Source organism: Oryzias latipes, chromosome 17 (genome assembly GCF_053564925.1).
Source record: "Oryzias latipes strain Hd-rR chromosome 17, Olatipes_Hd-rR_3.1".
Classification (NCBI taxonomy): domain Eukaryota; kingdom Metazoa; phylum Chordata; class Actinopteri; order Beloniformes; family Adrianichthyidae; genus Oryzias; species Oryzias latipes.
In genome coordinates, this window is record NC_136253.1 from 15,867,550 (window position 1) to 15,881,258 (window position 13,709).

General features: G+C 40.2%; 1 protein-coding gene and 2 gene segments (V, D, J or C); 2 read left to right on the forward strand and 1 right to left on the reverse strand.

The window, feature by feature from the left end:
• The first annotated feature begins 763 nt into the window (after positions 1-763).
• Positions 764-1,355, forward strand: LOC144986877 (T cell receptor alpha variable 4-like). The segment is given in 2 exon segments: positions 764-873; positions 952-1,355. Coding segments are annotated over 2 exon segments (459 nt in total).
• A 974-nt stretch (positions 1,356-2,329) lies between these two features.
• Positions 2,330-8,240, reverse strand: LOC101167093 (uncharacterized). The gene is made up of 3 exons (XM_004084928.5): positions 7,871-8,240; positions 7,085-7,276; positions 2,330-4,159 (listed from the first exon to the last, which is right to left on the reverse strand). The coding sequence occupies exons 1-3, from the start codon at positions 8,100-8,102 to the stop codon at positions 3,096-3,098; spliced, it is 1,488 nt and encodes a 495-aa protein (XP_004084976.1). The 5' UTR covers positions 8,103-8,240; the 3' UTR covers positions 2,330-3,095.
• Positions 8,241-12,773: 4,533 nt separating this feature from the next.
• Positions 12,774-13,457, forward strand: LOC144986727 (T cell receptor alpha variable 3-like). The segment is given in 2 exon segments: positions 12,774-12,945; positions 13,024-13,457. Coding segments are annotated over 2 exon segments (426 nt in total).
• Positions 13,458-13,709: the final 252 nt, after the last annotated feature.

The window sequence follows — 13,709 nt, forward strand, 5'->3', positions numbered from 1 at the left end:
TCAAAGACAAATCAGTTCATCTGCAGATCTCCTCTGCTGCAGTGACATACTCTGCTGTGTACTACTGTGTTCTGCGGCCCACAGTGACAGGAAACAGCAAAACTCTGTACAAAAACCCGCAGTCAACACAATACTCCACGTTATCCACTAGAGGGTGCTCTAAATGTAATCTTTATCCCCATTGTGAACTCATGATTTCATTGACCTCCAAAGCTTTCATGTTGTAGGAGAGGTTCGAGAAAACACTCGAAACTAAATAAAGCTGTAGAGAAAAGTAAAACATTGATTAAAAATCAGTGTCTGTGTACTAAAAAGCTAGTTTACAAGGTGAAAAAGAAAATTGTCTTGATGCTGACGCAAACACTTTGTGATAGAAAGGCTGTCCGAAGAGCCACAAAGAAAACTAAAGCACAACAGTAAACACTTTTTCTACAGAGAAGCTCATTGGAGTACTGTGATGTTCATGAAGTCAGGATCTGAAAATGCCAGACTCATCTGAAGAAAAGAAAACTATCTCAGAGTAATCTCAGAGATCTATGAATAGAATAAAAGATCAAAGTTTATTTGTCTCAGGGAGGAACTTAACAGAAAAGACAAGAGAACTTCTAAAGGCTTCAAGTTTTCATCAATGAAGAACATCGCACCTTTAGGCAGACTGTTAACCAGCAGAAAGAGGAGAAAGAAGAGGAATAACAAATGAAAAAGCAGATGGAGATATTGAGGGAGGAGCTGAGCTGTTAGTGAACTATAGAAGAGACACAAACTTCCACTTTCAACACAGTTCAACACACAAAAGCCAAACATCAGCTTCATCCAACATGCTGTCTGTGCAGACATCTGTGTTCACTCTGCTGCTTCTAGTCATTGGAACAGGTTGATGGGATTCTTTCAAAGATCCATTTCAGCATTTGATGTTTGTCCATCACTGATCTGACTTCTCTCTTCCTTTAGATGTCAGCTGTGAAGAACTCACTGCAGTCAAGAAGGAAGAGTCCACTTTGGAAGGAACATCTGTCACTCTGTCCTACAAATATCCCAAACTATCAACGAGTGATTATTTCTTCTGGTATCGACAGTTTCAAGCAAAACCTCCAGAGTTCTTCTTCTCTCACTTGGGATCAAAAGCAACATTACAGAGTTTGGATCCTAGATTTTCTCATGAAGTGAAAGATGATGATAAACTGATAAATCTGCAGATCTCCTCTGCTGCAGTGACAGACTCTGCTGTGTACTACTGTGCTGTGAGGCCCACAGTGACAGGAAACAACAAAACTCTGTACAAAAACCTGCAACAACACAATACTACACAACTTCCACTAGAGGGCGTCCCACACTGTGAAAGCACTGATTGTTGAGTCAGTAAACTGAAGACAAAATCAATAGAGAAATGAAGCAGTTAAGATCAGAGACAGAGCTGCTGTGGAAGAACTAAACTCTTTGATTGGTTGAGATAAACTGAAAAAGAGCTCACTGGCCCCGCCCACTGAACTTCACATCATCCAGTGACATTATTTCTTCCTTATAGAGCTACAGTGGAAGAACAGAGTTCATCTGCTGTCTGTGTGGCTTCAAGAACTCCAAAGACATGTTGCTTTACCTCTTTTTGCTTCTATCTCACATTCTAGGTGAGTTTAAGAACAGAAATTCAAGTTTGCTTGAAGCTGCTGCATCAACTCATCATCTCATTCATCTAATGGCTTCTTTTTATCCACTTTTTCCAGGACTCACAGCTGGAGACTCAATCTCTCCTGATCAAGATCAACTTACAGGAACTGAAGGAAAATCGGTTTCAATCAAATGTAACTATCAGACAGATTACAGCACTCCTATGCTTTATTGGTACAAACATGATTCTGACCTTCAGGCTCCTCGGTTTATTCTACGGAAAGGAGCAAAAAGCTCCAGCCACATAGAACTTATTCCAGATAAACGATATGAATCCAGAACAACAGACACATCAACTGAATTGACCATCAGAGAGTTAACCCTGGCAGACACAGCTCTCTACTACTGTGCTATAGACACACAGTGATCCAAAGTGTAGAAGAGGCTGTACAAAAACCTGAAGACAGATATGGGACTACTCTTCAAAGAGGAGGGAAGTGGTTTTCAAAGCACAGCTTCATATCAGATGGATTCTGTTCATTCCTGTTTGATCAGAGTCTCTGTGGTTACAGCTGCTAATGAAACACTGTGGGAGGATTCACATGAGCAGATGAGCCACATCAACTAAACGACAACATAAAGGTTCAAAAACTCACAGTTCATCAACACAGACTTTGATATAGATTAGTTTCTGTTCTGATGATGAAGAAAGGTAAGACTTGGAAAGAATGTAAACATTTTTATTTGTGTTTATCACATAAATTCATATAAAACATAAACCAGGAAACCTTTACGTTTGGTAGCAATCCTAAAACCCAAAGCATGAAATGAAAAGTGTTGAAATCCTTCAAAGTTTTGGATGTCTTCTTGAGTACATCTATACAACCGTAACCCTTGTCCTATCCTAGGCACGTTAACATTGGGAGTTGGGTCATCTAGACCCACTAGACAGTGCTCTGAACCTTTTTTCTTCAATGATTTGTGATCTTCACTGGTGTCCATGGATTACATGAAATCTTTCCACCTTTATCCACCTTTGTCATGGTAGGAATAACACATCAATGTAAGGGTGGGGTCATCTAAGATAGCACAAGGGTTAAAAACTCCAGATGTTCTGGTTGGTATCTTTCTATGGCAGATCTTTCAAAGAACTATCAGAATTAAACCAATTTCTCCTACAATTTTGGTGAAATTTAACGACCACACCTTCCTGCTTCCCTGGAGGTTCATCAGGTGATTCCACTGGAGTGCTCATTTTTAGGAATATAAAGGGACGTGAGGACAAATCCAGCGACTTTCTTCCAGCTGCCTGAAGGTCCTGGGAGCCACGGCAGCAGCTCCTGAAACCGCCGCTTTCAGATCTTCACAGCGACGGTCATGAGTCTCATACGCAGAAGGACCATGTTCAGCCTGGCTTCACAAGCTGCTCTGCTATTATTCTGACGTAAAAGAGAAGCAACAGGGAAGAAGACCACGCCCACATCTCGGTGTTACCGGTTGCACAGAGTCTCCTCCCCCTTGTGCAGCATCATGTGGCTCCACAGGTGTTCGTTGCGGCTGAACGTCTTCAGACACACGGAGCAGATGAAGGGCTTCTCGCCCGTGTGGACTTTCTTGTGGCGCGTCAAGTTGCTGCGGTTGATGAAACCCCTCCCACAGGTGTCGCACAGAAAGGGTTTCTCGCCCGTGTGCGTCCTGGCGTGAGCCGTCAGGTGAGTCTTCTTGATGAACCTCTTCTTGCAGACTTTGCACGAGTAGGGCTTTTTCCTGCTGTGGTTCCTCATGTGCCGGCTCAGCTGGCCGTCCTCGCTGAAGGTTTTGGTGCAGAGCCTGCAGGGGAACTGCCTCTCGTCCGTGTGCACCTTCATGTGGCGCAGCAAATCCCCCCTCTGGATGAAACTCCTCTCACACAGGTGACATGGGAAGGGCCTCTCGCCCGTGTGAGCCATCATGTGGCGCCCCAGGTCACTCTGCTGACGGCATCGCTTTCCGCAGATTTGGCAGAAAAACGGCTTTTCGCCCGTGTGGATTCTCATGTGGACCTTCAGGACGGAAACGCTTCGGAAACATTTCCTGCACACCTCACAGAAGTTTGACTTCTCACCTGGCTGTCTATGCATTTCTGTAACATCTGAGAGTCTTCTCAGAGTGGAAGGAGGAGACCCGATCCTGCTGGGACTCCTCCATGCTGACCTCTCACCTGCATCCGTCTCTGACAGAGGAGACTCTTCTGCATTTATGTTCCAACAGACACTACTTCTCCATCTTTCTGCAGCTTCAGTCGATTCATAGTCTTCCAGCTTGACTTGCTGTGGATCTCGGCTCTCAGAGAGCAGCAGCTGCTCAGAAGTTGGTTCTGCTGCATGAAGGCTTCTTTCCTCAGAGGATGACGGGAATATAAAGGTTTCAGATTCCGGCTTCAGTTCAGGCTGAACCCCTTCCTCTTCTGTGTAGAGCTCTTCCTGCTCCTCTTTGATGTGTGGAGACTTAGAGAGATGCTCCTCAGAAAGAAGCTCCTCCTCCTCCTCCTTACAAACAGGAAGCTGCTGGAGATCTGCAGGAACAAACAGACACAAGATTGAATGAGTTTGGAGAAATGATAGCTCTTCTATTTGGAAATTTGTGAGAGGGACAAGCCATCACTAAAAATGAGCAGGACCCCCAACAATGTCAAACAGACAATAGCAGCACCTGGACACCTTCATCTCTGAAACCAGGATCTGTCAAGGACTGATCTGGACCAGAATCTTGATGAGTCTGGAGTCACACGGAGGGTCCAGGATGTTAGAGATCACAAAGAAGTCTTTTGACAAGTTTATGCATTACCTTTAAAGTATCACTGTGATCCTCTTTTGATCTATTTTTATAACGTTCCCAGTGGTCTTGTAATTATGATTAAGCCATTTTTAGCAAAATGTAAAAATAACTGCGTGTTCTAAGACATAGTTTCTACAGAGGGGAAGGATTTACATCAGAGTTGTGGGCGTGACCATTAGTGCAGAATAAGCCCGCCTCCACTTCCTGTCATCCATCTGTTAACACTGCCCCCCTGGATGGCTTACAGCCCCTCACACCCCCAACCTAACATTACTGGTGCAATAAAAATGGGGAGCAGTTTTGGCGTCATCCAGCTGTTCAGATTACAGCCAGATGTCAGTTCAGGCGAGATAAAACAAATACGTATACGGATCTATTTGTCTGGAAGTGGATGCATCAGAATGGAGGGAGCTTGTGGCCCACCCAGTGTATTTTCTACGTCAAACAAATAATCTCTTTTTTTTTTTAAACAGCATGTAGTCGTCTGCTCCTGATTCACAAAATTTGAATAACAAAATGAATTTTTAAGCTTTATTTTCTTGATATTTGCAGCTGGAAAGCTCAGTTGGGATAGTCACACAGGAAAGCTGGGTTCCTGCCTATCTGGGTCTCCCTGGGTTTTAAAAATACAGGGTTGTCAGGGAAAAATCTCTGCCAAACTATCTGTGCCAATCATGAAAAACTGATTCACTGTGGCGACCCCTAACAGGTTAAGCCAAAAGATAAAAAAAAAACATTTCCTTTATCATCATAAAACATCATTAAAAACACAATTTTCCTTGGAGTGGGTCTTTAAACATCCTTCTTGAGTGGTACGTTTTTAAAGTGGAGTCTGTTAAATTTTAAAGCTTAGATCAGGGGTGAGCAAACTATTGCCCTGGGGCCAAATGCGTCCCTGAAAATCATTTAATCTGGCCCGCCAAACTGTAATGTTAATCTGCATTCATGTGTTGTTAGAAGATTTGTTGTTTTTCTGACATTCATGTATGTTTTCCTAGTCAGACGGTCATTTTTCTGATCATTCCAACACTGCATGAACACAGCATTTCTCTAATTTTGCGTTTTTCCCTAATGGGACATCAACTTATAGGTGCAAATGGTACTAAAATGAGAAAAAAAGTCAGTTTGGAAAATAAAAACTCAAAAATGTTCTGCATTGAAGTATATATGAGAAGTTTCGACCAAAATTAAAGCATGTTTTTGTCCATCTGCTCCTGGTCCAACCCTTCTGTCAAAAGGTTTGGCCACCCCTGGCTTAGATGGTCAAGTTAGCAACCCCCCACCCAGCAGAAGAGTGTGTGGGGGACAGTCAGGTTTAAACCAAAAGATGTACCCCTTCTCTCTGAGACTCCCACTGAAAAAGAATCCCTGCTCATCAGAATGAGACAACATCCGGTCCCTTCATAGATGCAGCAGCTTCCATTTTTAGAAAAAGCAGAGTTGAGAGCAGGAAGCAGGAAGGAAATGCTCATGATAATGCAGCCTGATGGTCTCTGCCCAACAGCTGCTGTGTCCACAGCCAGAGACTTCTTCTGGACTGAGCCCCAGAACCAGACCAAAGCCTTCTCCATCCTCTGTCAACACTGAGGTACCGTTTGTCTCAGGTCTGACGGGACCAGAACAAACTGCAGCAGAACACCTGAGCAGCCATGAGTGACCTTCACTGTCCCGTCTCTCCTGGTGTCTGCAACACTGGAGCCTGGTATGTTCAGAGATGAGACCAGATTTGTTTTTTTGTAGCATATGATCAAAGTGAGCAGAAGGTAGAGAACACTCTGCTGAATGCTGCACTGAGAGAGAAACATCTTTTAGGGGTGGCAGTATGATGGTTTGGGGCAACATCTCCCCCACTGGAGAAAAACAGCCTCATCATCAATCTACATGTCGAGAGATACCAACCGGTGATAATCCCAGGCCTGCAATGCTGTCCCTGTTAAAGACCAACAGTCCGCTCAGCTTTGCCGCGAAACTACGGACACACCAGACATGAGACACACAATCAAGAATGTGGTGTTCACACTGGACGAGCAGGAAGGGCCTTTTACTGTATACTAGCAGATGTTCGCCACCTACAGTTGAAAGAGGCTTGGTGTAAAATATCAAAGCTTTGTTTTGTACGTAGAGCCTGAAAAAAGTCGTAGAAACTTGAGTGATGACGCGTTAATGTTAGAGTTTAGAATGCGGAAGCCCGAAACATGCATCAACGTGAGTTAACAAATATTGATAGTGGCCGCTTGAAGGTGCAACGCCGGAGTGAACGTAGCTTCTGAGGTACGCGAGGAAGAGAAAACTTCATGATGGTTACTTTAAGTGTGAACCATAAACCCTTAAACACTTTACTGTTTTTACACTTTACCCTCAGAGACTGAACTTTACTCCAAAAGCCTTTTCAGGCCATTCAGTGGAACATTTCCTGTGCATGAATGACCTGTACACACAGTTTGAAATGGTTAGATGTCAGAATTTGAAGATGTTTGACCGTTAGACTGTTCTTGTATTTTTTCATATTTGCAATCGCACAATAAATTCATGCTTCATCCACAGCATCTTCACAGTTTTTCTTCAAGCTGCTGAAAATTCCCCCAAGAACTTCATGCCGATCTTCAATAAAGTTCAAACATGGCTCACGTTCATGTTGTCATTCATTCAGACCTTTACAGACCTGCTCTGTGAAGCTCCAGTTCTGGTTCCCAGATGTTCTCCAGCAAGCAGCTCATCTCCTCTTCCTCCTGCTGTTCTGGGACCTGTGGAGGTTCTGCTTCCTTCTGGTTCTGGCTGCAGCTCCTCTCCTGGTTAAAGAGTTGCTGGTCAGCGACAGTCGGTTTCTGCTTCCACGTGTGTTTCTGTTGGAGGTCTGCAGCAGAAACACAACATTCAGCTTCAAAGGAGAAGAAATAATCCACATTCGGATCTGTGGACAGAAAGATTCATCAACGTCTACACAGAATGGATGTTTTTTATTTTAAAGAATCCACAAAAGCAAACATGGAAGGCAGTCTAGTCTGTGTCATCACAGAGAGGCTTCATCTGGACAGAGCATGCTGTCTGCTCATGTTTATCTGTTTCCATGGAGACGCACTCAAAATGATATGAGTGGATGTTTATCAGGAACCACAACTGATTCTTTTCCTGCATCACTACAGCTCAAAGGCTCATTTCAGAAACAGAAGAATAGAGATGTTTTGTTCTCTTTCACAGATAGAGTCAAAGACAGGAGCCATACTCTGACACAAAAACAAATTATCGATGGTCAATGATTGGTAATCGGTTAGGGGTGGACCATCTTCGTCATGAACGATCTATGTCCGTCCAGAGCTCTGCTGCTTGACTTTTTTTCCATGAAGTCCACAAACAAGGCAGAAAATTAAATGAATGAAAAACCACGGAGGTGCGGACTCGAGAATGGCAGCGATCTAGTACAACCTGATGTAATGCCTCCCATCCATACCTGCTCTGTTTGTGCTTCTTTTCCAGCTGTAATCCAGCAGTCTGCGCTGACGATCCATCTCTTCCTCATACTGGATGATGGTTTTCTCAAACTGTCTGAAGATTTCTTCAGCAGCAGCAGTGAGTCGCTCGCTGATAAACTCTCTCAGAGACTGAACTGAAGACATCGCTGCTGCAGCTGCAACTCTATTCAGCGGAGAATCCACAACACAGCAGCCTGCAGGCTCACACATGCTAAGCTAAGAAAACTAATGCTAACATACTTTCCGGATGAAACAAAAACAACTTCCGGTTGGTCTTTGTTATGACCAATGAGTTACGTCGCTAGAGGAGACATCACATGATTCCTCATGGGAGGAGAGCACCGCCATCTTGGTGAGGTCAAGTGACTGCTGCAGTGCATGCATGTGAACACATTTTTTGTAAAATGCCAGGCATTGTGCGGGTCTCAACTGCCAAAATCACAGAAATGAGTCCACAAATGAGGTAGGCATAACATTTCACAGGTAAGTATTGTAATTAATTTTCTTTTAATGCTGCAGGGGCCTCACTGATAGTATAAATGTTGACATGCATAATGCAGCTATTATCAACATGCAGGGATGATTTACATATTGTAACAATCTAGCTAAACTGTCACTAAGCCAATTTAATCAGGACCATTGAGACAAGCACACATGAACAGCCCAAACAGCATGGACCTCACTTATGCTTCCAGCCCTCTCACTTGAGGTTTTCACCCCAAAACTCCCCACCTCCCATGAGCCTTAGGGGCTAACCCCCAGATCGCTACAGTATTATCTGCTGTAGACATAAATGTACATTTTATTTTGTTAAACATACATACAGTATACAAGGACTAGGGTATTATAGTAACATAGATTTATACATTTCTGACTCAGTGACCGAACTTTTCTTGCAGGTTTCCAATTGATTCAGACTTAAGGAAAAAGTGGGTCTTAACCAATGAGTTATATCACTAGAGGAGACACGCCCCCTTGGGAAGCCTGGCCGACGGTGGCGGAGTGCGACGCCATCTTGGTGAGGTCGACGACGCCCACATGACAATGATTTCTATTGCATTTAGTGGTGTCTAGGTAGCTTTTATATACTATATATATTTTTACATTTATATATATTTATACATATATGTAAATATATTATATTTATATATATAATATATATATAGATACATCATTTGTTGTTGTTAAAGAAGAGAAACAGGCAGCCTTAAAAGTTCAAACTTTAATGAAAATGCATTGTTGCAGGACTTCTTACGAAGAAAAAAATAATTTCAAAGAGTTTTTAAAAATAATTTCTAAACATTTAGAAGTTTTAGACCTCTTTGACATGTAATTTAAATTATTTAGAAAAACCCAACAATAAGTGAATAATAATAATAATAATAATAATAATAACAAATAAATAGTAAGTCAATACAAAAAATAAATAAATAAGTCAATAAATAATAATAATAATAAGTCTATTAATAATTATAATAATAATAATAATAAAATAAATATTCAAAAGAAGTCCAAAAGTGAACAATAGATTTACCCTAAAAAAGCAACAACTACAACAACAAAGAAAAACAATAGATTTATACTGATTCATGTGAGTGATCAATTTGGTATAACACAGATGGTATGGTGTCGGGTTTCAAGCAAACAGTCTGGCCTCTTATCAAAATGTGTTTACACAAATGTTTCTAACATATCCAGACTGTATTGCTAGTTGGTACCACAGTGATCCATCTGGGTTAGATCTTTTTATTGCTAAGATCCACTTTTTCCTTAAGTCTGAATCCATTGGAAACCTGCAAGAAAAGTTCAGTCACTGAGTCTGAAATGTATAAATCTGTATTACTATAATAGCCTAGTATGCTGTATACAAGTTTAGCAAAATAAAATGTACATTTATGTCGACAGCAAATTATACATACATCATGCAGCATGTTGATAACAGCCCTGCAGCATCATGCATGTCAACATGTGTATGATTAATGAAGCCCCTGCAGCATTAAAAGAAAAGAAATTTAGTACTTACCTGTGAAATGAGATACCTTCCTCCTTCATGGACTCAGTGCTCTGATTTTGGCAGTTGAAACCCGCAAAATTAACTGGTATTATGCAAAAAATGTGTTCACATGCATGCACTGCAGTAGTAACTTGACCTCACCAAGATGGCGGTGCTCTCCTCCCACGAGGAACCACGTGATGTCTCCTCTAGTGATATAACTCATTGGTCTTAACTATCAAAAGAGCTAATCCAGATGGATCACTGTGGTACCAACTAGCAATACAGTCTGGCTATGTTCAAAACATTTTGTGGAAACAGATTTTGGTAAGAGGCCAGACTGTTCGCTTGAAACCCGACACCAAACCATCTGTGTTACACAAATTGATCACTCACATGAATTAGAAGAGTAAATCAATTGTTTTTCTTTATTTTTCTTCTTCTTTTTTTTTAGCGTAAATCTGTTATTGACTTTTGAACTTATTGTTGACTTATTATTGATTTATTCTTATCATTATTATTATTTAATTACTATAGATTTATTATTATTATAATTATTGACTTATTATGTATATATTGTTATTATTTATTACTGTTATTGACTTCCTATTAACTTGTTGTTGGGCTTTTCTAAATAATTTAAATTAAATGTCAAAAAGGTCTAAAAATTCTACGTTTTTTAAAATTTATTTTTAAAAATTCTTTGTAATAATTTTTTTTATTTGTAAGAAGTCCTGCAACTATGCATTTTTCATTAAAGTTTGAGCTTTTAAGGCTGACTGTTTCTCTTATTTAACAACAAATTATGTAAATGTTGTATATAAATGACATACATATATATTATATATATATATATATATATATATATATATATATATATATATATATATATATATATATATATATATATATATATATATATATATATATATATATATATATATATATATGTATAAATATATATAAACATTAATATATATGAATTATATTAATGCTCCTTAGGTGCCACCAAAGGCTATAGAAAGCATTGTCATTTGGGCGCCGTCGATCTCACCAAGATGGCGTTGCGCTCCGCCACCGTTGGCCAGGCTTCCCAAGCGGGGCTGTCTCCTTTAGTGATATAACTCATTGGTTATGACAGTCCTGTTTAGTACAGAGACTAGAAAGTAACAATATTTTTAAAAAAGTGTTAAATAATTCATTTTTATTACTTCAATATCTTGTAAAACTTCAATATGTAAAATCACCACTTGTTTAGAAAAGGAAACGTTTGTGAACAAAAAGAGAAATTAATTAATAATATACTTCTATCCCTTCAGCCTACTTAAGTAAAATAAAAAAATACATCAAATAAATGACAAAGAAAGTCTCTGGATACCTTTTTAAATATTTACATTTGAAAATAAATTACATTTATTTCAAAGCTCACAAAGTTTCCGTTAATCTAAATAATAAATGAATTTAATAGATTTTCTATGGAGGAAGATCCCACCATATTGTTTTTCAGAGGGATGGAGAGGTCAGAGGGATAAAAACTTGGTGTTAAAAAGCAGTTTATAGATATCTGTTTAAACAGTAACAGTTTTGTTTAACATTTCTACTGCTCTAAGCAATTTGTATTGCTGTTCAATGAATCAGTTTTAGATTTAAACCTTTTTTATGTAAGACATTCTAAGACCCCCCATAGAGACAGTTACCGGTACCTGCAGTCTTCAGAGCACAAACTCAAGGAGAACGTGCTGAGAACGAAATCTGAGTCTTAACCCTCCTCCACTAGAGGGTGACAGAGTGAAGTGGGCGGGGCTCTCCTCCTACTCTGTGTTCAACATTTAGTCTATAAGATGTGGTGCTGTGAAGAGAACAATTTTTAGAGTGAATGTTGAACATCAGCTAGTTTCTCCTGTTGATTGAAACCTTGTTGTACAGATGGAACATTGGCTGTGGATTCTTTTTGCTATATAGGTATTTTGCGTATATCTATATAGCTATATAAATAAATATGTGGGAGCCAGTTTAGCTCGTGCTGGTTTGCGGCGCCTTCCGTCCGTGAAACCAGGGTTCGACTCCGGGCTGCTCCCTGTTCCCTTCTCTACTTCTGTGCCGGTCCCAAGCCCGGTTGCTTTGAGAGGGTTGCGTCAGGAAGGGCATCCGGCGTAAAACATTGCCAAGTTTACCATGCGACTCGTTCGCTGTGGCGACCCCTGATGGGAAAAGCCGAAAGGGAAACAACTATATAAAGAAATATATAATCAGCTATTGATGGGGCTTACTCTAACAATATATAGCATTTGAGCATTTAATGAAGACTATTTACGAATTTACTGTGTTATGATGATGAAAATTTGGATGGTTTGTGAGAAAATAATTAAAATACTTTTTGTCACAAAAATGTTCAAATGTGATGCATTGTGCTCTATATCTAGTGAACATTAAGGCACACTGGTTTTTCTCAGAGACTTCTGGAAAATTGCTAGGACACTTAGTTTTGGATTTGTAGAGAGGCACATTTCTACTACATACTGCACAATGTAGTGCAGTAAGTAGTCAATAGTGAAGGAATTCGGACACAACCTAAGTTTTCCATGACAGCAAATGAAGTAAAGTAGAGTAGAGTGCAGACAGAAAACTTCAGTGGTAAAAAAAAAAAGTTCATGAATACTACAGATCTGTGGCGTTAATATATTCGAAACTGAATATGCCAAACTCATCAGAGAAACCAATGATGTCTCAGAGTAATGGACATTTTTAAACCATGAATCCATTAAAGGCTTAAAGTTCATCTATTGCATCTAAAGTCTTTGAATTTCCATCAACAATGAACATACAACCTTCAGGCAGATCGTTAACCAGGAAGAATAGGAGCAGAGAGAAGAGGAAGGACAGATGAAAGAGCAGATGGAGAGATTGAGGGAGGAGCTGAGCTGTTAGTGAACTATAGAAGAGACACAAACTTCCACTTTCAACACAGTTCAACACACAAAAGCCAAACATCAGCTTCATCCAACATGCTGTCTGTGCAGACATCTGTGTTCACTCTGCTGCTTCTAGTCATTGGAACAGGTTGATGGGATTCTTTCAAAGATCCATTTCAGCATTTGATGTTTGTCCATCACTGATCTGACTTCTCTCTTCCTTTAGATGTCAGCTGTGAAGAACTCATTGCAGTCAAGAAGGAAGAGTCCACTTTGGAAGGAACTTCTGTGACTTTGTCCTACAAATATAAAAATGCTGCAACAGGAAGTGATTATTTCTTCTGGTATCGACAGTTCCCAGGAAAACCTCCGGAGTTCTTGATTTCTCATTTTGGAACAGGAGAATTGATGTCAAAACCAGTTCCTGGTCTTTCTTTAAAAGTGAGTGACGGCAAAAGACAAATGGATCTGCAGATCTCCTCTGCTGCAGTGACAGACGCTGCTGTGTACTACTGTGCTGTGAAGCCCACAGTGACAGGAAACATCAAAACTCTGTACAAAAACCTGCAGAGTAAAGTCACCCAAAATATCCACTAGAGGGCATGAAAGCACTGATTGTCGAGTCATTGGACTCATGACAACCATTAAATGGTTACCTTAGCTGTGTGTGCAGCTCATTGCTTTTCCATGGGATGGGTCAAATGCAGAGAACAAATGTCACACATAAAGGTGTTAGACAACTAATAGGTCTTTAACCTTTTGACCTTTTTAGTTATGGTAAATGGTACATACTTGTAAATCACTTCACTATAATGGAAGGCTCAAAGCGCTTACAGTCAAAGTCCCTTTTACCCAAACACACATTGGTAAATGGCTTATACTTATATAGCGCTTGTCTACCTACAGGGCCCA